General features: G+C 33.3%; 1 protein-coding gene across 5 annotated transcripts in view; it reads right to left on the bottom strand.

The window, feature by feature from the left end:
- Positions 1-24,796, bottom strand: part of LOC551356 (nesprin-1) — a 108,972-nt gene extending 84,176 nt beyond the window's left edge. The window contains exons 1-14 of one of the 5 annotated variants that reach the window (XM_026446137.1): positions 23,839-24,673; positions 7,650-7,711; positions 6,902-6,997; positions 6,732-6,815; positions 6,408-6,500; positions 5,994-6,017; positions 5,526-5,704; positions 4,559-4,946; positions 4,328-4,474; positions 3,491-4,031; positions 1,575-3,258; positions 1,388-1,496; positions 1,220-1,234; positions 57-1,101 (exon numbers count right to left, since the gene is read on the bottom strand). In XM_026446137.1, the coding sequence (XP_026301922.1) occupies positions 57-1,101; positions 1,220-1,234; positions 1,388-1,496; positions 1,575-3,258; positions 3,491-4,031; positions 4,328-4,474; positions 4,559-4,946; positions 5,526-5,704; positions 5,994-6,017; positions 6,408-6,500; positions 6,732-6,815; positions 6,902-6,997; positions 7,650-7,711; positions 23,839-24,511 (5,140 nt within the window). In that variant the 5' untranslated portion in view covers positions 24,512-24,673. Of the gene's footprint in view, positions 1-56; positions 1,102-1,219; positions 1,235-1,387; positions 1,497-1,574; positions 3,259-3,490; positions 4,032-4,327; positions 4,475-4,558; positions 4,947-5,525; positions 5,705-5,993; positions 6,018-6,407; positions 6,501-6,731; positions 6,816-6,901; positions 6,998-7,649; positions 7,712-23,838 lie in introns of those variants that run through there. The other 4 variants (XM_026446135.1, XM_026446139.1, XM_026446136.1 and 1 more) reach the window with 4 other exon arrangements.
- Positions 24,797-25,085: the final 289 nt, after the last annotated feature.

Raw genomic sequence — 25,085 nt, 5'->3', positions numbered from 1 at the left:
ATTTATAATCTATTAAAAATAAATAGAAAATTTACACAAAAGTCAGACTATCGTACCTTTTACGAGTTTCTGAGATTCTTCTTCGAGGAATTTCAATGTTCTAGTTCTTTCTATAATTTCTTTCTGCAAACTCTCAGTTCTGTAGACCATCTCTTCAGGAGTTGTTGCCAAATTCTCAGTATCTGCAATTGATTGCGGAGCACTCTGTTGAGTCCACAATTGCAATTCGTTTAATTTTGTTTGGAATTTATTCCATCTAGTACTGTGCTCCTGCAGATAAACCACTTTCTCTTGGACAGTTTTTAGAGTGGTCTCCATTCTCTTTTCAGTATGAATGATCTCTTTCTTTAATATTTCTTTCTTTTCCGGTGCTGCAACCTCTGTCAAATGGCTATACGTCTCTTGCAACTTTTTCAACAACTCCTCGGCAGATTTTCTCAAAGTAGAACTAAAATCTTGTTTACTCTGCAGATCGGATGATACTTGTGAAGCATCGTAATAGGTAGTCGATTCGATTTTTCTTAATTCTTCTTCAGCTTGTTCGATTAATTTCAAAATCTCCTCTTTCTGTTGCAGATAAGTGTTCCACAACTTTTGCGAACTTTTCAGAGATTTCAAGGTCTCTACACTTTGTCCATACGTATCATTCCAGCTAGATTCCAATTGCTGTACCTCCAAGGACACGAATGGAGGAGCGTGTTGATCTTTCAAAAGATCCTTACCACGTTGTAGCATGCTCACGATATTTGATCTCTGTTGTTCTAGCTGACTAAGACGGCTCTCTTGATGAGTGACCGCGGTTTTCAAAGTTTCTGGACTTTCTGCTACTACATCTATCTTAGATTGATCTTTGACTTTGTGTAGAAGAGTGCACACTTCACGAACTTCCTTTCTATAAGTATAACTCTTTGAATAAATATCAGTTTTCGTCATGGTAATCTCTATTGTTGGTATCAGATTCTTGTAACGAGTGATCAGCTGTTCTAAACGATTCTGTTCTGAAAGAGCTTCGTGATCAGAACGATTGGAAGTCAGGCTGTCGAGAGTTTGGACCAACCACTTCATTTCTTCGCGCTTGCTGTCTGCTTCTCTGCATATTTTCTACAGAACAGTAAAGAGAAAGTTGTAATACAATATATACTTTTTCTTTTTTATGATTTATTGTAAGATGAGCCTCCTTATCGAATTTCTATCGTGAAACGTGCGTGATTATATTTACCGTTAAAACTTGAACCTATCCAGTGTGAGCGATGCAAGAAAAGAACGTAGAAGAAATATTTAAATGCGCATGATGAAGAAATAAATGTTTTAAATAGATAATGATTCGCAATGATTTATTTGAAAATTCGAGATATTCTTTAAAAATATGAATGAAAATATTTCTTACCTGGAATATCGTTTTCTCTGTCTCGAATTCCTCTAAAGTGTTCACCTCGTGCAATATGGTCCTCAAATTACTGTCCACGTGGTCCATCCATCGTACCATTTCATCGAATCTGAGATAATAATTCATATGAACAAAAACTGACGAAGAAACAAGAAAGTTTGGAAAATTCTATCTTTATAATACTTACTTCTTCTTATAAGCAGCCCATTGCTCAGGCACTTGTTTCAATTGTTCCCTCAAACGTTCCACTCTCTGAGCAGAATCCTCCCACAGATTTTCAGCATGTTGTGCGGCCTCAGCCAAACTAGTGTCATTAGGTTTCAACTGACTATACGCATCACTGATCTTCTTCAGAGTCTGCAGGCATTTCTCCACTTCGAGTACAGTGCCACGATTCACGAAAAATTCTTTATTTCTTTGCAGTATGCTCTCCACATTGTCGTTCTTCATTAGAGCCTGCTGTTCTGAATTCACCTCTACTTCAATCTCTTTCAGATATTGCAAGAACGTAGCTTCATCCAGACGGAATTCGAGTCTCATCAAATGAAGAGGAGCGAAGGTTAATACCTCCTTCCAACGTTTCTGAAGCGATTCTACAGCTTCTGAAATAGGAGCTTGCTGCTCGACAGGCAAAATACTTTTCAAATCTTGTCCAGCGTTCACGAAATCTTGAATCCATTTCTCATTAACATTGCTGAAAAAATTTTTGTGATATTCTATGGATCGTCTATTATCGGTATGTTTGTCATTCATCATGGTTTCTGCGACTGATAACCATTCGCAGACTTGTCTCTCGCATTCTTTGAATTTGGTCCAGCATCTGACAGCTTCCTGAAGTCGCTGCTCCAATGCTTGAGCCGCTTGGGAAACTCTGTTGAATCGTTCGTTCAATTCTCTCAATGTTTTTCCACCTTCTGCGGTGGCTACGTCAGCGTGACTGTCCACAGACTTTACTATGCTGGTGAATACTTTGTTCTTAGACTCTAGCATAGACTTGTAATACAGAGTTCTCGAAAAGAAAGCTTTGTGGCGATCCAACTGTGTCAGAATATGTTCCCTACCACGTGACAGATCGACGTTGGTCAACATTCTCTCTGCTTCGTCTAACCAGGCAGCTATTTCCTTCTGACCAGCTTCTAGAGACTCTTGCTGGACCAGAAGTTGATGGTACAAATGCAATTGCATCGGTATCAAAGCTCGTACTTTGACTAGAGCTTCTTTCTCTTTCTTCAAAGTGTTCATCATCTTATCCACTTCGTCACGAGACAAATCTTGAATAAGCGTTTGAAACTTCTTGCTGATACTCTTGAACAAATCTTCGATCCCTTCTACCTCGTTGTGGAAGATTTGCAGCTTCTCACCGTAAGCCTTGATTTTCTCAGTTGTTGTTAGATCAGTGGCTGACAAGGCAGTTTCGACGTTTCTCAACCACTTCTGCAATGTCTCCACTCCTGCTCTATAATCTTTTCTATTTCTTATAACGTCTCCAGCGTGCATATACTGCTTCGCTTCTTGGAACAGAGACTCCCATCTGGACGTGAGACTCGAATAACGTTGTTTCAGTTGCAAGGCGACTGATTCGTCAGATGTGGCGATTAAAAATGTTACTGTATCGGATAGTTGTTGGTGTTTATCCTTCCATACGCTTATGTCTTGGAAGAATTCCATTTTATCTTCTTCGGGAAGATGCAAGGCAGGTTCAGCGCGATTTAACCAGGTTACGAACTCGTCGGAGATGACGTTCCATCGACGCCAATAGGCTACTACTTCTTCGAGCATGCTTTGCACACAACGAAGATCCATAGATACACTCTTCCATTTATCGCTGGTTTCTCTCATAAAACGATCAATATTCGCGCTTTCTTCTTGGTCTAATGAATAAAAGATTTTTGTATACTAAAAATTTATGGTATACTTCATATTGATTCATTTTATTGAATTCTTTTATATTCTTTTTTATTAATAAAATTGATATAGAACTAGAAATATCCATTAAATATTAGCAATTTTAAATAATAAATAAACTTTTTTCATATTAATGAAATTGATAAATTGTTATACAATTTTTAACAACCTAGATAATATAAACTAAGTATCACTTACCAACATTGCCCTCGCGTTTATAATCCTCGACGATTTGTTGCATGTCCAAATACGCTTTCTGGAATTCTTGGAAAATTCTATTTCGAGACACGAAGTTTCTATACTGTTCCAACATCTGATGTACGCTCTCTTCCGTGCCATATTTCACGCTCCATCCCTTCAATTTCGTCTCGACTAAGAACAAGAAAGCAATAAGGCAACATTTGTGCTCCAGGAACTTGAGTCGGATTCTACGTTTGGCGGCGCGATCCGGCAAACTGTCCAATCGAGCCGCCATCTCGTTCAGTTGTTGAGGATGCACTTTCAAAGCGGCCTCGGAACTCCTCGCCGCTTGGAATCGCTCCGTCATGGACGGAAGGTCAAGGAAGAACTTCTTGTGTTCTTCGAGCTTATTCGATATTATGTTAGCTGTTTCTTCTGTCATTTCTTCTGGAATATTGTTGTCAGATAATAAAAGATCTTCTGCACGACACAACCATCTGCCTACAACGCTTAATTCGCCTGGTAAGTAGGAATCTAAGACCCAAAGCCAGCGTAACATCTAGAAAGAGAATCTTCTTATGTATGAATTCTATTTAACGATTAAATATTGATAAATTAATTGAAAATAATATTTCAAGAACTATTTCTAATAAAATACATTGTATAAATATATATATTCTGAACATATCGATGAAATGAAATTTTAAATCCACTCTATACTTTATGATAATTACTATGATACAATATGATCAATTTTTTATTATTCGCATATGTATGAATATTATTTACATTTCAATTTAAGCATTACTAATTGACATCATATATGAAAATGTCAAGTTATTAGTTCTAACTTACGAGCATTTCCAAGGTCTTCCATAGATTCTGCACGTGTCTCCAAGAATCTCGGGTGATGCTGATCATGCTAGGAGTCTCGACAAGACGTTGCAACTTATTATAAACAATCCTCTGTTGCTCGACTTCCGCTTTTACCGTAGCGTATTCCTTCGAAAACGAATTTCGAACAAAAGAAACGTTAAAACAAACGTTCTACCATATTAAAATAATTCTAATATTATTAAAACATACATCATAACCCAACGGAGAACTGCCCATTTGTTCCAAGTATTTGAGTCTTTCGTAAAGCCAAGCGAGCAGGCCATCGTACTCTTGTTGCACAGCAGCGAATGAATCGGAAGCTGCGGATCCTGGTTCCGGATATTTGTGCAAAAACTGAGCAACATAAGTCATTATCGATTTCTCGTCCGGTTGAGGAACGTCGACATCCTCGGGATCGAGGAGTTTGGCGATACCCAATTCAGATTCGGCCACGTGGAACGCGGTCGCTAGACGTGTTCTGTTCGTTGCTTCTCTCATGGCGGCGATGTTCACCAAGTTCGCCTTGATCGCGTCGATGATAGCCAGGAAGGCGTTGCCATCGCGCCAGCTTTCACCGAAGTCTCGTACTTTTATGTCCCTGTATAGAGAAAGATTTCATCTATTTTGTAAATGAAACTTAGACATTAATATTTTAATATTAATTCTTGTTTCAATGCTCGTGAATGTTTTTGGAATAAATTAGAAATAAATTTAGAATAAATTAGAAATAAATTAGAAATAAATTTGGAATAAATTATATCCATTACAGTCTTGCTATGGAATTACAACAACTGCAATAAGAATTTTGTGTTACATTCTAATAAAGCATTTTTAATATATACTACATTTGTCAATATTTTGTCAATAATCATATAAAAGTATTAACTACTTAATTAATTAAAAAGTAAATATACTACAATAAATATGATGCAAATACTTCTTATAACTATGTACCAACAATTTAACTAAAAAACATGCGCCAATCTAAAATTAAAAATCTACATTAAATCTCTTTAATGTAACAAGATATGCAAAGATTTTTGAAAAGGAGTGTACTTTTGCGTGGTCGGTATTATTTTTACATGGTTGATGCGAAAATACGTTAAACGTAAATATTATAGTTATAAATATAAACTACATCATATAAATATAATAACGTGTATAGAATGCCACTAACTTTGGCAGAGCATTCGTGACCCACTGAAGCAGAGTCTTTCTTGCTCCCTGCTTCCATTTCTCGCTACTAATGCGTTTTCTCTCGCTGGTCGCCGACCCCTGGGTACTCAGACTCTCCAAGCTGCTCTGACTACCCCACGTTTGTCCAAGATATTCCAATGCTCTGGTATTCTCCTCGATCTAGAAAAATATCGGATCAGTGGACCGCGGAATATGATATTCAAACAACAATAGGGTGTGTACGGGGGGGGGGGGGAAGGTTGAAAACAAAAAGACTCACAAAAGGAAGGATTAGCGTGCATACTAGGGTGATGCGTAAGATCATGTAGGTGCGTGCTAATTTAACACTCTCCTCTGTATACACATATTTTTTTTTCTACTGCTTTATTGTTTTTATTAACATCGTAGATGATAATCTCTTTTTTTTACTCGTTTCTTTTTTTTTTTTTTTTTTTAAGTAGCTACTCACCTTTTTTCGATCCTTGGATCGTAGCTTGTTTTTATGGAATAAATACGGTTAGCAGAATGCAATGTAACTTTTTTTCTTCTTTCGCTCTTAACGAGGATTAATTTTTTTTTTTTTTTCAAGGAAAATTATTAGATATAAAAAGAAGAAAGAAAAAAAACTGTATTTGTATATAGAATGTTTGTGAATTCTTGCAAAGAACTTTATGAGGAAATTGAACAACTTTGTTATACGAGCAAATTAATCCCCGCTGCAAACGAACGTCGCAGTGCTGCCGCACGGATATTATAACGCGTTTATGTAATTTGATGTGGCACGAGCGTCTTACTTAAGCAACTACCGCATTCTAATTGTACAATTGTGCTTTTTTACGTAGCTTCGATTTGTATTCGACTATACAAACGAAAGAGAGTCTACCTGGAAGTATAAGATGATAGTCCATATTAAGCCTAACACTACGGGCGGTCGTCCATCTACTAAATCGGACGAATTTATGTTCACTAGCTTGATCTGCAATAAACAATCATAAATAATAATTACTAATGTATTCTATACTTTGAATTTTCGAAATTTTAAACTCGAATTTCTGAAATCGTGAATATAAACTTCGAAAATGAATTTTTGAATTTATGATTTAAGAAAAAATTATTAAAATTTAACGTGAATAAATTTTTCCAATTCTAAATAATAATAATAATTTAATAATATAATAATTCTATTTTGAGAGGAATCGTTACTTACTTTTTTGCTTTGTAAGAATTGAAGCGCAGTGTTCGCATTACTAAGAAAATGAGGTCTCTTCAAGTTACGACCCCTTTCCACCGGCTGCGAACAGAGAAACGCGTTTCATACGTATCTATCTATTCTATTGATCGCTAGTTACGATACAGCAGCTGTTATGCCAAACTTACCAACTTCTCACCGGATAGAACTTCAAGCAATGCGAGTAGGCGGGTTCCATCCTTGAGATCCTCGATTAAATCATCCACTCGAAGCGGTGGACTTCTCTAAAAATTGTTTCAATTATTCATATTACGTTCTTCATTGTTATTCTCAAAGAAAAATCTTTGAGATTATAATATATAAAAAAGAAAAATGAACCAATCGTAAAACTATTTACTATTATTAAAAAATTCTATCAGAATTTCAGAGGTTTAAGCGAATTGATGATGAAATTTTTAAAATAAATATCACGTTTCGCGAAATTTTTCAAATCTTTTTTAAATTTCACGAAAAGTTTAGCAAAGATTTATGCTATTAATGCTTTTGAACGCGATGTCGTGCAGCTTGTAGAGCATGTACGTTTCGAGGAAACGGGTCCGGGATTTCTAATTCAAGTTTCCAAGTATCCGGAAGTGCGGAAGTAGGGGAGAGGTATCGAGACTCGCGAGCCAGGCACGAGTTATTCCACCAAACTTTTGATATTCGTGATGAGGAGTAATTTCAATGTTGCCTTATTATATAGAAGGGACGATAAAAAAAGAAGAAGAAAAAAAAGCTTGCGTAACATTTTCTGTGTGAGAGATATTTATAAAGATGGATTGATCACGAAAGAAAAATGGTGGAAAGATTCAAAGGTCGTTTACCCTGTTACCTGGTTTCAAAATACGTATATATTTTCATGAGTTTCATTCGAAGTTTTCTTTTAATTTTTCTTACCTTGGAGAGATAGGAATTGATCCAGTTGACGAAGGTCTTCTTTTGTACGCGTTCTTGTTCGTCTGGAAAGAAAACGAGAAAAATTTTGATGATTTTGTTGCAAAATATATATGATCTGTTATTAAGATTTTGATATTTTAACGATATAAATTTATAATATTTTAAAATTCGTATAATGTATAATAATTTTAATGTGTACCAAATAATTAATATATAATTTGATATGTAATAATTTTACATCTCATCCCTTGCATCGATTTGAAAAGATACTAAAGCTCGTACATCGAAAATTTTGTTTTTAATATTTCTGATATTTCAGTTGTTCAATTTTGATAAAAGAATATCAAAATTTAGCGATTCAATTTTTTTATATTGATTTTTTACCAATAGAAATATGGATACTTTTCCAATATTTAATATAAATTCGAGTATCAATATATGTGAATATAGAAATAGAATGAATATAGAAACGAATGCTTTCCTATATTTTTTATCTTTCAGAAATACCACGTACGATTGTCATTAATCTTTGAAACGTGCCTATTTTCAAGATTGTATTCCTCGTTTCTTTTACAAAGTTTAATCTCTCAATGGCTTCCGAGATAAACGTTTCATGCGATTACACGAAAGAATTACATTGAATCTAATTGCATGAAAAAATTCAATTTAATAAAAAAATCTTTTAACTTTAAAATAGTACATTTTATTAACATCAAAAATACTCTAACAATCAAAAATATTCATTATTTTATCAATTCTATATCACATCTACCTACACATAATTTCGAAAAATATCGTGATCGTTATTAAATTTGCAATTCAAAATCAATCTCTCTCGATATTATGTCGTTAAATAATCAATATCACCCTCTCGAGAACAAGAATAATTATGAGACAATGTTTAACGACACTGATAACAGAGATCGCGAGAAAACGTTCGCGATAATGTTCGCTACGATTTAAGTAAGTAGTTCACTCTTTATGTCATTACGTCATCGACAATTGCGCTTGCCTCGTTATCATTGCTTTGTGTGAACTTTAAATCGAATTAAATATTGTACATTGTATGATTTTGTAAAAAATCTGGAATTTTAATATCAATTACACGAATTGATCAAGTATTTCAATAAAGAATCACAAAGAAGAAAAATTCATGATAATCTCGAATTTCGATCGTGTATCTGACACGCATTAATCGAATCTTTCGTTAAAGATATTCGTGGAGAAAAAATTCGCAATTCGAGGTGTGAAACGAACGCATCGGCGGGAAACAAGTTTCCCACGTAAATAAATTTAGCCAAGCGTGTACACACGCGTGGAATAAGCTGCTTTCATTGGCAGTAAACGTTCATGTTCTTACGTAGCCCTTTTAAAATATCCTTTCGAATATCACCTGAATCATATGTACGGTATACTTTCATTCATTTCTCGTTGAAAGAACCCATACATTCGTTCTATTTATCGCCAAATGTTTACATGCGCTCCTTTTTCTTTTAGTAAGCACGCGAATACAGGATGAAGACTCGATGAAAACATATCAGCTGGCCGCAGAAAAACATGAATGAAAATGTATACTTCGTGAATTAACTAAATAACTTTTTTATTTCAAAAATTATTTTCGTCTTGATTTAATTTTTCAAAAATCAAAAATAATTAACAGGGTTGATTATTGTAATATTGATGATTGTAATTTTCTTTTATTTATTCGTTAATATTAATAATCTTCAAGAATCATGTAATGAAATAAAATTAGTGTATTAGCGAATTTACAATATATTGAAGTCAAATAGATAATATCATTATATCGTTACCAAATGCTTCAAAACAATTAATTATAGTAAAAAACTATATTTAAGTATCATTTTTCTCATAAGCGAATATAATTCCAATTACAGAATTAATAAATATCAACAGCTGCAACATCCATCGTTCAAGACAGAAAAATAGGAAGAAAGTACTATTTCCAATTATCATTAACACACCGTCTAAATTAAAATGGATGTCGAAAACGCGTAAAACTTCTCATAAGTGGCTCGAAACGAGCGAAACTCGCGAATTCCCAGAGTTTCTAATTTTATGCACCCTTCTTCTTCCGCACGAAAAATTATCCACCGAGCGGATAATTAGCAAAGTTAACGCGAAAAACGATGCAATCTTCGTCGTGGATCATATAATAAATCATAATTTTAATGCATAGCTTGCATTTTGGCAATGATTTAGACGAAGGACTGTAACTACTGATAAACGGGTAAGAGGAAAAATCGCTAGGAACCGAGGTCAATTAAAAGGTGCACACGTTGCATGTGTACATGTGAAAAGCTCGCGTATATGTGTTCGATGCTGTTAGCAAGCATACGTGATCAGCATGCACATCATACTCTGTCACTTGAAGCGTCAAAAGTACAGTGTTCTTAGCTCCAGTCTGTACAGCTACAGCGTTGTGCATGGACAGAGCTAGTTATTATGAGCTTTTGTTCCCCTTTCATGTGATAGTGATACAGTCTGAGAAAAAATTTTTAAATGTTTTAGATCGTATGTACATATATTTTCCTATACTATAATAAAGACATAGCAATGTCGTCGAAAGATTCTCATGGAATAAATTGTTAATATTTTAAAAAATATACTACTATTCGTTTAATGGATACACTTTTATATGAAAAATTTATAATCAAAATATAAGATTTAGTACGTTTGTCTATCTTAGTGCATTTAAAGAAAAATAAAAGCTAGTAATTTCTAAAGTTTGTCATTATTCTTCGTAACACTTAATAAAAAAAAAGAATTGCAGAATAGTACATTATTCACAATTCTTATATTTTGCTTCATCGAGTGGGAAAAGCAACCCTGAACGAAAAATTCTTCGATCGAGGTTATAGTAATGTAGATCACAATGGACTCTCGTAGGAAGGTATTGTTTGCTAATAGATGATTCTTGTATCTTAACGCGATATGAGTCAGCTGTTCTAAATAGTGCTGAGAGCATTCGCATATAATTGGACACTCGAATATTTCACGTGTACTCTGTATCCCTATTATTATCCAACCATGTTATTCTCATTGATGACACGAGAAAGATCTAAAACAGATCGATCTTTCGAGTTTCAAATTGTTATCATAGAGCTCACCGACAAGCTCATGACAAAAACCAAACTCGAGGCCTACAAATTTCAACTCGATCAGTTTATTAATTCATGCTGCTCAAGCACTGTGTATAGTACGATCGATGCACACTCAATGTATTGTGAAATTATACGTTTCGTGCGAAGGATAATTTAATTGTAATAGGAAGGATAATTTAGCTGTTGGCCGTAATGGTTAGACGATCGGTGGCAAGGGCAAAAAACTCGAAGAAGAAATGAACCGAATCATTTCAGATGAAAAGAAATGGAAAAAGAGAAGGAAAATACATGGTACGATAGAGTGCGAACAGGGAATTATATTATTAGTTGTAAATAACGCGGCTTTGACGTTTTATTAGCGGCTTAATGGAACGATAATGGAAATCATGGACATGGACGTGCGATAAATTTTAAAGAAATACGATTTGAACAGTGATACGGTTTAAACATAATGTTTCTTGAAGAAATAAAAAGAAGATTGCATCGTAAAATGATGGCGTTTTAGGATGACAAAAGAGAATTAATCTCCTCGTATTTTTCGGATCGCCATACACATAATTTTTACTCTATCGTTGGTTGCATCGTTGATAAAATGTGTCACGTTGAAATGAAAAATATTATTGGATACATTGTTCAAACAGAACGTGAGATATTGTAAGTTACAAGATGAAGATCGTGAATATTTTTTATTTTCAAATTATTAGGAAAAATTAGAATCTCTGATTATAATTTTTCAACTTATTAAATAATACAAACATGATATTTTAAAGATGGTCAAAAAAAATATTGAATTAAATTGTTAACATTAAAATAAGTGATTAGTATTTCTCTTTTTAAAAATTAAATGATTATTATCGAATTAGAAATGTGTAATGATCGTTCGTTGTAAAATTTATGATTAGTTTTTGATAAGAATAAGATAAAATGAAATTTAAAAATAAAATTCTATTTTATAATTGAAAATATATAACTACACAATTACGCGAATTAGCTTTAATCTTTATAAAGAAATACTTATAAATAAATGAAATAATTTTCATTTATTTTAAACAATACAATCATTCTTTAAATGACTTCAAGTTTTAAAATATAAGATTTGTAACACGTATCACTTCAAAATACAAGATCAACTATAAATCTTGTCAAGTTTCTACTCTTATAATCTCTAAATTTGATCATAACATTTCCAATTGTACATAACAAATAAATTCCGATCTATCTTAACGCCTTACTTAAACTCTTTAAACGAAACGTTACAATCGAAACGTATCTGCTCATTAAACTGTTATTTAATGATTGTGGTTTGACGTTAGATAACACGTATCAGACATGCTATTAAGTCGTTTTACCAAACACAATTAAACAAAAATAATGCACGTGATGATCACATTACTGAAACATGCATGGTATTACTTATAAAATCTTGATGAACCAAATTTCATAAGAAAAATACAAAACGTTTTTTTAAATTAGATCCTATTAAAATTATAAATTTGAGAAGTTTATTTTTTTATTAAATCTTACCAAATCATATTTCTTTTAGAATGAAAATTAAATAAAAAATGCATTATCTATTTTTCTATTAAAACTCTCATCAATAATTTTTCCATCTCGTCAAAATTATTTTACTTTTTGATTCATGCACACAAATTCATCACGTTTTCTTTCTTCCATCGTCGAAATCGTAGATCTGACATTTAAAATTATCTCGCATTTCTCCCCTCTCCTTTTTTTTCTCAGAAAGAGGCACACGTATAACATGATCGCGCATATAAATTCGTATTTTTAGCGCTTTCGTTCGGCCTGAACGGTGCGGAGATATAGAAAAAGCACGAGGTAGAAGAGGAAGGGGCGAACTGTAAAATGGGACAAATTCTCGTGGATGAGCTCATGTGCTTGATATTGTCCGTGTCTCTTGTAAAATAGAAAAGAAAGGAAAATCAAGCTTCTTTCTTTTTCATCTCAATTTCACAAAATCGGTGAAAATTGAACTAAATTGTTTTGATAATAAGCCAATTCGTATACCGAATAAATATTCTTTCGAAGGAAGAAAGGAATCCTTTCCTCTTGATTATATTATTCCTTTCTTTATCTTATCTCTTTTCATCTTTTCTCTCTCTTTTTTATTCAAATCCGATTCCATTTCAAAGAAACTTTTTCTTCTTTTTATTCTATTTTTTTCCTATAATTCTTTATTTCATTTCAATTTAACAATACAGATGGGTCCTCACAATAATATAACAATCCTATTTCCTCGTAGTTTCCTTCACCAACGAGAAAAATGATAGATAACTCTCTTGTTTTACATTGTCCTCAATTCTTATTATTTGACTTCAATCTCGTGAAATAGACAAAGGTTCTATTGTCCAAATTACTCGACAGCATATTAGAAAATAGATTTTGAAAAAAGAAAAAATCGATCAACTTTTTCCCTTCTTTTTGTCCTTGTTCCTATTCTTTGACTTCGATTCAACGAGGCTGCACAAACCTCTTACGATTCCATCCAGTGATATTCAATGATATGAATCGTGTCCATTCTCTAGATCCTTTTAAACAAGGATATCTGTCCCATCGATCACTTTGTTCCATTTCGCTTTATAATACCAATACTCCAATAGCAAAGAATCGTTGAGATTTCTTGAAACTTTGTCAAATACGTTCTTTATCGTTATTTTGTATCGATTTCTGAAAGAAAGTCTATTAGATCGTAATAACATAATATAGAAGGAAATTAAGAGAAAACTTTTATAGTCACCCCATGTTTTTTCTATTTGCGAGGGATATTGAATTCATGACGCAATGAAAATAATATCCGTGACGAATCTACGATTTCCTTTGGTTCATCAACCGTGTATTTCTACGTGTTTTTATAAAGGTACGATATACTATATTTATGCGTCTCTGGATTCAAGCTGATCACAAGGAACGAAATAACATGTCTTTGTGAATCGAAGATCAAGAAAAATATTTTGAATCCGTGCTTCTTATTTTTAGTTTTTTTAATATCTCATCAATGCCATCTTTCTTTCGTGAATAAAATCAGTGACAAAAATAACGTATAATAAATATAGATTCTATTAATGAAAATATAGAATCAAATATATACAATAAAGAAATTTTATAAAAAGAACTTATTCTATTTTTCTGATAAAATTTAACTATTATTAACATAATATATAGTATATAATTTTATATAATTTTAAATCATTTTCTTTAATATAAAAGTAAAAAAATTATTTAATTTTGTGTATTTATAATATATGTTTTTTATTGAAAGAATTTATATCAAATAAAGTAAATTGGAATAGAGATAATTTTGCAAGTAAATTTATTAACATTGTAACTTTATTCAATCTGGAAATGTTCTATCGTAATAATTAAATAACAATAATAACGATACTATTTCAAGCAAAAAGTTTGAACATCAATTCTTTATTTGAATTTAATTAAGAAAAGAAATTTACCAATGAATTAAATATAAATAGAAACAGTGTTCAAGATAATGAAATACGGCCTTGACATTCGTATTGCGATAAGAGGATTGATTTATTGTACAGCCAAGACTGCAATGCGTAATTATATTCTGAAATTGAATCTTTGTGATTGCGATTCATTTCACGTTTATCAATACCCTGTTTGAAACAACGTTTCTAAAAAATATTAGCCAAAAAGTAAGTATGAAGGTGAGGTAGATTCTTAAACTTCCGTTTTTAGAGATGATTGCCGGCAAAAATAGCTCGGCGCTCGTTTCAGCAACAAGTTCACACAACCGGATAATGATGTTCGCTACAACGAGTTTCCTAAAGAGCCACCCATTCGTAAGAACCAACGAAAGCCCAACTTCCAATTATCGAATGCAACTGCATGCCACTTACTATGCATGAAGTTGCATACACACACGATGTCGAGGGTCAAAGTTTCGAGGATTCGAGCCAATAACTTTTTCGATCGAATTGATTCGAGTTATGATACTACGATGTTAATGATGTTTATATAACTAAGTGAGTAAATAGAAAAATTTTTTGAAGGCTGTGAAAAAAGATACATTATCGATTACTTAACAAATAAATTTTTCAGATTTGAAAAAATATGAATAAAATCAATATTGATATACATTATTTCCTTTTCTATATCTAATATTTTAAATATTATATTGATATTTTTTTTATTGTTGTCCCAATTATAGTTTTTAACTAACATGGAAAATGAAAAAAAAAGATGTAATTTTTATAATCAAAGAAAATATAAAATTATGAAAGACAGCTTAATCGAAATCTCGAATATTCATCAAATCATCACGATCATTCTTCATCAGAACCGATTGACCCTATGTTTGCACGCGTGATTGTTTGTTAATTACTTCCTAATGAGCATGCAGAGGGGATGAAGATCGCATGCCACGAGCCGTGGTTGCTCGTCAAGCAAATTGGAGAAAATCGTGGCGTGCGTGCAAATCGTGTCTGCTGAAATCCTTGCTAAAGTCTTCTTTCCGCGATTATCTCCACCTATGAAATGGTCGCTCGTCCTCGGATAAATCGTCGTCCTCGGTAAACTCGCTTGTACGAGAGACCCGATTTGGGTCGAGAAATATATGTATATATATATACTTTTTTCTTTCCTTTTAACAAGATCCGCAAGGTTGAGACCAGAGAGATAAAAAGGAACGAGTCTCGTAACCCTTCCCCTCTCGATTCTTGAAACGGAAAATAAACTTGGATTAAAAGTGTCACGACTATAAATAGAAACCACGAGGCTGGCTGTGTGATCTTATACTATGATGTTTACTGTGTCTGTAATTGATTAGTGGCCTCGCGTAAATGACGGTTGGGAGTTCGAGCAATGTCATCGGCGCCATCGATCGATTCCTTGAAATCATTAGGATTTTTTCTTTAGATTTATTATGTTCTAATTGGACACGTTAATATAGTCGAATTACTTATTCATATGAATTTTTAACTAAGTTAATTCTTCATTGCTATTATGAAATTTTACTGTGGAATTCTTCGTCTATTACAAATATTATCATACTTTATTCCACTCAGGAAGTATATTTTAATATGTAAATAAATTAAATTACTTGACTTACAAATTTGACTTTGAATTTTTTACATATTCAGTTAATTTGTGTATTAGTTAGTGAATTAATTTCTGTATTAGATTTTTTTTCATTATTATTCGAAATAGTTGTATTGTATTAGAGGTTAAAATTACATATTGTTTTTAAATATTACAATTTACTAAATAAAAAAACTACGCAATAAAATGTTACACCTTTTCGGAATAAATAAAGATGACGTTATTATTGACGTTATTCTCAATTTAACATTTGTTGTACCGTCGGAAATAAAATAATTGCCAGGAATAATATTCCAATTTCACGAAATTTTCGTATTTATAGCACGATGATTTCAATGATCGAGGAACGAATAAGTGTAGAATGCAGTGATTGCAAACTGTTACAACTAAGTTAAGCCTGTCCATCATGTGTTTCAGGCATAGTTATAATCGCTTAAGGGTAGGTACTTGGTCTATGTCTGGTCTAGTAACGAATATTCCATTCAATTTCCAAGATGTAGGGAGTGTTCATCGAGCGTTTCTGAATGGGAACGCACCTGCACGCCATGTGCGTGCAAAAATGGCACATCGCGCATGATGACATCTAAAGCTTTAAATATAATCTGGTTACTCTTTGCAAATATACGCATGACATCAAACAAGAATAAAAGATGTGAAGAATTTTAATTGGTCACGCGTTAAATCACTATCTCTTTAAATTATTCAAGATTTTTAATTACCCACTTGTTACTATCATTCTTAATTCGTTTTTTAATAAAGATTTATTATCGGCTCGTCTTTGATGAGTATTCATAATAACATGCAAAACATCTGCTCGAAAAAAATCATAAAATAAAAGAAATCATTATTCCTTTAACTTTTACATGAATAATCAAAGTTTTCGATTATATCCAATTTCTGATTTTTATTTTTAATAAAATTTATTTTTAATAAAATTTTAAATTTTTAAAACAAAGCATTAATAGCTAATATATCTAAACTAGTTGGATTTTAAAATCATTTAAAAAGAAAATAAAAAAATCTTTAATTTTATGTTAAATGAAAGATTATTCTTTTCATTATCGCCATTTCTAATTTAAATTTTCTATTTAAAGATGTTTTTTAAACATCTATTATTAGAAGATCGTCTAAAGAATCTCATGTATGATATAATGAAAAATAATATCTATATGATCTTGAAGAAATCAATCTTGAGAAAAAGAAAAAAAAAAGCGAAATTCGATCATAAAGGAAATGAAATCTAAAGAATCGTCTCTAACTCTAATAAATTTTGGATCGAATTTTATCTTTCATTCTCGATTAAAGTCCCGTATATAATATGAATACCACGAGATTATCGATCGACTCAATTGGTTGATTCCTCATCAGGAAGTCCTTCCCCTTCGTTAATTCACGGGCTATGCAATTTCACGCTTCTTGTTTGGCCGGTTCGGACAACCGGTTTGCTTCGCTAGATGAAGATGATGCTATTCGAGATAGAATGAGATCGTTACATGTCTCTGGCAGGTAGACAAGAACGAACTGAGAAAGAACCGAGAAAAACCGGACGGAAGCGGATGGATACGTTAGACAGGATGAAAAGCAAAATAATGTATTATGATTTGTTCTTTTCTTTATTCGAATTATGATTAGATTGATTCTTTTCCGAAATTTAAATTTGCATAAGTTAAAACGAAGTATAGAATTTTTTTTTTAATATTGGTATTGTGATCGTTAGGGAAATTATATTTTTTATTATATTGGAAATGCAATTTTTTTTGTATATCATAATTTAAGTAAAACATTGCGTTGAAATATATTGAAAAGTTAAAAAATAAAAGCCAAAAATATAATTTTTAAAATTATTATTTTAAGCTAATCTTTGAAAAAATGAAGATATTTAAAATACAATGATTTTAATAAAGAAAACATAATGATATATTAACTGAGCTTTCAAGTAAAAAAATTTTAAAACAAATATATATATATTTATATCATAAAAAACGATGGAAGATATCGTATCTCGATTATAACTTTTATATTTGATTGTATCGAATATCATGATCAAATATTGATATAAATATTTCTCCATTACATGACTCTCAATATCAATTTTTATCACTATGTGCAATAATTTCGAAATAATAGAACAAATCATAATACATAAATGCGCAATAATTTCGAAATAATTAAATAATAAAAAACAAATTTGAATAATAGGAGAATAAAAATTTACAAAATTCCATTTCCATTTTTATCGAAGAAAGAAGACAGAAGAAAGAGGAGGAGAATCATAAAACGAAGGATGGTTTTAAAAATCATCAAATAAAAAGTAGTCGAAATATAATCAAGAGAAAGGAAAAATACAGAATTTGACGAGGCTGGAGAAGGAAAGATGTAGCAAAAGGTTCCAGACAAAACGAGTACGTTAGGAGTGTAGCCTTGAACTGACGCCCAATAACGTCATCGTTTACTATTAGTACGAGTTACCACATTACGTTTTATATGTGATACATTGCTATACTCGATCGTTGTCAGATTTTGAAGCAGACTTTTCCTCCACACGATTGCATTTTTCATTAAATTTGACTAACAATTGTTTGTTCTTCATCGTTAAATCTCGCTTCCATTAGTTATCCAATTCTCTTGATCCACTTTATCGTCAAATGATATTTTAAAACATTTTATTTACTTCAAGAATATTAATTTCGTTGTAAAAAATGTTAAAGCATGGATCATTTTTATCATATTTTGTATTTTTAAACTCGATGAATAGATATCGTCTACTCTAAGTCCATGTACTACTTTCTCGATAGATAATTCGTGATTAATTGATATTTTGCAAAGTATTATTCCATTATGCTTCAATATCTTCGGTTCAAGTTCATTCTATTTGTAAAATTTAGTAAAATTCTATTTATTTCAACTTGTTTGAGGATAAATTTATAATAATTCACTCATTCTTCTTTATTATATATATATTTTCAAAAAATTTTATCCTTCAAATAATCTTAATATAATATGGCTACAATATAAAATTCATAACATAAAAATCTTATTCAGAATTGCCATACGACATCTATGAATTTCAAAGAAGACGAAATGCCGAGTTTACGATTATCAAAAGGTCGCATGTCGAATTCGACGAATATCCGATGTTCGTCAGTTGGCCATCGTGCGGTGACGCAACGATTTAATTAACTTGGGGGGCCGGAGAACCGGAGGAGACCTTGACCTCGCTGTTCTCTCGCCTCCGTTTCGTTTCTTAACATGGCCGTTGTTTTTGTTATCTGTCCGTCGACGATTCGGTTCCTTTCCTCCAGCCCTGGCCATTTCAATTAAAACGAAAGCGCGCCTCGCTATTTTCGCGCTGGATATCGAGTATGGCGATATTTATTCGCGCAACGGGGAAGATTTTGTTCCGAGACGAAGATTGGCCTCGAAGAAAAATGCGATAATTTTTATTGGCTTCTGCTCGATGTAATTCATATTTTATTGATTTAAGTGCGTTAAAAGAATTTCATAATATATATATAAGGAATAAATAAAGGAAATATAAAAAAGAAATATTTGATTCTTTGAATTTTACATAGTTCTAAATCTACGTGTCTTTTGGAATTTTTTCCGGAATATTATATCAATATTAACCATTCATTAATATTGATTAACATTGGATCTTGATTGATTTTATACTAGGTTGAGAAAAATGTATTTCCTTGGCCTGTATGTACATATCTGTATGTGTATATCAATACGAATACGTGTGCTGATAAAAATTCAATTGCTGTAAGTTATAAATGCTTATGTACGATCGACGAAGCATGTGAATTTCTTCGAGAAAATTGGAAAATCATTTTAGAAGCTGTTGGTGAAGGTGAAGCCTTCAGAATTTTGCTTTTGAAAGTTATTTTTGTATTCGTCCATAATCTTTACATAAATACCAAAAAGGTATTCAGAACACGAACAGACCTTGCTTTAATACGTATGAATCGAATTTTCATTATCTTCAATGGTATTATGTATGCCAACATATAATCTTCATATATGTTTATTAATTTAATTTATATTTAATAAAAATTCATATAAATTATAAACTATAAATTAATTTTCAAAATTTTGCAATTTTCTGATTTCTAATTTGCATGCTGAAGTGCAAGTAACGAAATATCAACATCAATTTATATTATATACAATATAATATATTAAATCCATCAAATGGCATAAAAATGCCAGAAACATTAATCCCTGATCTTAAAAAATCCAAATCATAATTATTATTTTATATATATATATTATTAGATATTATTCAATAATATTCTATCTTAATAAAATTTAGTTTCAATTTTGACTTTACTCCAATTATTCAATAAAAATTGGAAATCACATAATTTTTCAACATTTTATATTTACACAATAATTGATTAATTTTAGAAAAATTAATTTTAAAAAAAAAATTAAAGAAGAAGATTTAAAATAAAAGAAAAATTAATAGGTAACCACCAAGCATTGACCTCACGATTCGAAAGTAGAAACCAAACACCAGAGAAAGTATCAAGGTGAGATTTGAGAGCCACGGGTTCCGTCTGGAAGCTGGATATTAAAAAATGGCAAGACGTTTGCGGTCTCGGTATCGAATAGCTATTGAATGTGCCCCGTTTACGAGCCTCTACTCGTTATCTTGACCTAACAAGCTTCGTTTTATTTATTCGCGGATACTAGATCAACGGTTCGTTGCCCCTGTTCTTCAATCAACCAATGACGATCCAGGCTATTCTACGACCAACGTTCATCGCTGCCAAAATGTAAGCTCGTCAAATTTGTAATATTTTCGTTTTGAACGCCTACGCCTCTCATTTATCCAGTCGAAACACGTTTTCAAACTTTACTAATAACTTTGCTCCAATTTTTTTCTTTTTTTTTCCAGATAAGCCAATAATTGCTTTTTTACAAGTTTCATAGCTGTTTGCTCGATTTTAATTTAGTCTCTGCGAAATTTTAATTCCGAATATATCTTGAAAATAAAAATTCGCAAATTTAACGCAACATTTGATGAATTATATTGAATAAACAAGATTTATTTTAATTTTTCCAGAATATCTATAAAAATAATTTGTTGTGGAAGGACATTATTTTTGATAATAAGATTTCAAAATATTCCTCGTTCTTTGAATATAAGTACTGTATGTGTATTTTTATTCAATACATGTAACTTATTGAAAGATAAATCCATTGACCTATGATATATTGGTCTTCAAAGACCATTCAAGATCATTTATCATTCAAAGTCTTCTTCGTTACGTACACGTACGCGTACAATTGAACTAATATTATTATTGAAAATGATCAATTTACAAATTATCACCGTTAATAAATTCTTTTATACAATAAATTCAACAAATATAAACATATAAAATTAAATATATATTATAACTCACAAACTAGATACTTTACTTTACTCGACATAAAATTTTATTATCAATTTATATTTATGTATAAAACCTGTTTTTAGAGCAAAAGTTCTCTAATCTAGAACTAGTTTACGATAATTTGAGCTGATAAACTAATGTACATAATATACATATATATATTATAAGCAAAAGCAAAGGTTATCTTATAATCTCAAAAATGTCCACCCATACAACATCAACGTCTACAACACAAAAAGCTTTCTTTAAAAGAAAGACAAAAATTTGAAAAAAACTTTATTGTATAACGAATAATTTAAAATCTAATTATGAAGCAATTATAATTAAACACTTTGAATAATTGAATACTGCACCAAATATTCGCTAAACACGTGAAATTTTATCCAACTATAACACTACGTAAATAGCTATGTAAAGAGACACCCTATATTCTAATCAGCGTATTTTTGATCATGGCAAATAAATATTTAATATAGCAGAGATATCGGCCATGAAAGCTACAATCAATTTTTCGGTTTGTAATACATACCGAACATTTTTAAATTAAAGTTATTATTAATCCACGAAAAAGATGCATGTGCCATTATTCGATGTGTCATCGATATTTTTAAATGGCTTAGTTCGACACGTTCGTTTCTTATAAATTCTTCGATTCGTTTGTTTCAGATTTGAAACGAACCAATGATTTCCTTCCCTTATTCAATCTTTGATTATTTCACGTTCTCGTTACGACGAGAAGCTTCTTTTTTCTACGTTTTCTGTGGTTTCGTAGGCGTTGATCCGGTTGCTCGCGAACGCGTGTCGCTCTTGAGAAAAGTTCCACGAGGTCCCCATGAGGGAATTGCTAATACGGTACTTAACAAGCGGCGAATAACTATTGATCGCAGAGAAAGCCAGTTCTTCGTCCACGTTGCTTCGTTACTCCTGAAAGAAGCTTTGAGACTCGTTTGAGAATAAGAAAAAAAATAGAAATAAAATAGAATTTGAACGACTAAATTTGATCTATGATTCTTGATCATTAAATTTTAATGATATTGTACAAATGGCTAACTACACAACGCGAACCAGAATGAAATTTTCGCGTTTAAAAAAAGCTGTTAAAAAATATATCCAAAAAACGTATAACGAAGATTTGAGTTAATCTAGTTTCGTGATCAAAATTTGATTTGAATTAGCACTGGACAAGAATGAGAATTGCTCGTATATTCAGAGATGTATCTAAACTTGACTTAGGTTAGAATTAGTCACGGATTGGTCACGGATCAGGCATGGATTGGTCGTATACATATTCAAAGACGTATCCTGAAGACAAAGATTTAAATCAGATTTGGATTAGATTGGTCCTTTGCATATTCAACGACTCGTGTCTCGGTGACAAAGATTTGGTCGACTAAGGGAATTAATCGATTTCGTGGCGCACGCCTCGTAGATGCCGATTGTCAATACGAGAAAGAGCAAAAAGAACCTAGACGTGTCACGTTGCTTCTTTCAGATGGATGAGTAATGAATCGCCATCGCGGATCTAGGTCACCGCGTAATTTTATAATTTCCCCGACTAGTGATCGATCATCATCGCCGGAGGACATTAGCCGTCGTGTCTAACTAAACGATAAAACTCGTTTAAGTGTAAATAAATCTGATTCGAATATTTAAATTTCGTTGAGAAGTAATTGTGTTAACAATAATTCATCGAGAAATAAAATAGAATAAACAATAAATCGTCCATAATTACATAATATCTGTATACAATTTAAAAATCGCGAAATGATGATATTTTTCTTTTCGCGATGAATTTTATAAATGCTTTTATTGTTATCGTTATACGTATCTTACCTAGTATTGACCGGTGCTTGCAACGTGCTAAACAAAGTCAGGGATCTTTCTAGTAGCGACAGAGGTTCGTGGAGTTCGTGAAAGGGAGTGGAAATTATTTTTCCATTGGATCAGCACGAGTCGCGAATACTGTCCAGAGAAAACTCGCAAACGAGATAGCGTGAGAGAAATTAATGATTAATCGCAATGACAATTCCTATTTAATGAAAAAAGTGATTCACGAGATTATATAAATTTATTTTCACTTATCATTAAATGAGCGATCGTTATTCTGCGATTTTGTAAATTCCGTATTCGATTAAGCATCCTTTTAAATCTATAAGATGCCTCTTTCAATTGCTTCATTATTGCTAATTTACGATATTTTTTATTTGCGAAAAAATATTAAAATAAAAATGTTCTCTTTGACTCGTATTAAATAGAATATTTTCTTTGCATGGTAGATAATTCTCTCGACATCGTTCAATTTCCGATAATTCCATTTCATGAATATAAAATTCTCTTAAAATGCAAATCAATACCAGAGAATTCAACTCCACTTATTAATTTTCTATTAGAAAAATAAAAAAAATATATCCTTATATTGATTACAGTCTCATTCGTGTTTTCAAGCAATTCCTTTAAAAAAATCAACAATCAACATTCCATCGCACCGCAAAATCAAACACACCCTGAGATGCACCATCTATCCCCTCCACCTAAAACGAGATCACGTCGAAGAAAGAGTAGAGAAATGGAGGAAACAAACAATACCTTTAATCTCAGCGATGTGTGCATCGTACTCGCTTTTACTGCGCACATATTCGATCCTGGTGGCGACGTTGTGGAAACTCTGAGTACGATATTCCGCGTACCACTCGGACGGCGTTCGATCGTCCAGCCCCAGATGCTGGTGAGGGCTACTGCCCCTCCTATGCGACAAACTCTCCTCCGATGGAAATCTCGTGAACGACGTGACAGAGCTCGATTTACTCCCGTAATTCGGTGCACCGTGGCTGTGACTCTGGTAGGCCGAGTCCTCGAGGGCGTGTTCCTCGCTAGGCGTCCTGCTCGATTCGGCGAGAGAAGCACGGGTCGACGCGCCGCCACCGGCCCCAACCTCTCTCACGCTCTTCCTCACCGTGATCTTCTCGAACTTCACCACCTTCGAGCCGTTTAATTCGCCCTCCTCCACCAACCGTTCGAAACTCTCCTCGAACGACGAGTCGCTGGCTCTGGACGATGGCCGAGACGATGGCCTGGAACCGGGTCTAGGATTCGTGGGCGACCTGTACTGACCCGCATTCCGCCTTCCCTCCTTGTCCTCGAACAACTCCACGAAAAAGTTGACCCTATCCCGGAGCCGACCTCCACGTGGCGTGCTCGGGCTGCCAGGGCTTGCCCGGCTGCCGCCAGGACTCGCGCTCTTCGGTGGTGTCTCCGACATGATTCGCCGCCAGCTCACAGCTGCCGCGTCTCACCTCGTGCCGTCCCTCGCTGATGTTGCTCGCGCGAGTCTTCGCTCCGGGCTAGCCAGCCCGAAAATTCATGCTGCCGTAACCGCACCGGCTCCGTACTACGTTTCCGGCTTCTCCTCGTTTCACGGTCGAGCTGCGCTCGTGGACACCTGTTCCCCGTACACCACACCCTGCTACAACCACCACCATGTACATCGGCAGCAACCGCTGCGCCTCTCTTTCTCTCGTCGTCTCGCCGAAAAAAACGTCAAACCACGACACTTCTCTTTCCTCCTCCTCTATTCCCTCCTCCTCGTATCGCGGCCCCCGTGGCCACCAGCACGCGCGACTCCCTCACGATTTCTCCTCACAGACACGCGGATACACGTTGTGTGTTGAAGTCGATCGTTACGTACCTAGTCTAGTTACCACGTACGAACGATACACGCACGCACATATCGGCCTGTTCGCGACGACTGTCTAGATGTGCGATACGCGTCTACCGCTCACGGAATGCACTCCGGCCGCGCACCACGGCCGCCGGTTCGATATTGGTGCCTCTCT

The sequence above is a fragment of the Apis mellifera genome, linkage group LG1, assembly GCF_003254395.2.
Source record: "Apis mellifera strain DH4 linkage group LG1, Amel_HAv3.1, whole genome shotgun sequence".
In the NCBI taxonomy this organism is placed as follows: Eukaryota; Metazoa; Arthropoda; class Insecta; order Hymenoptera; family Apidae; genus Apis; species Apis mellifera.
Note: the sequence above shows the minus strand (reverse complement) of the source record. Positions and strands in the feature narration are given on the sequence as shown.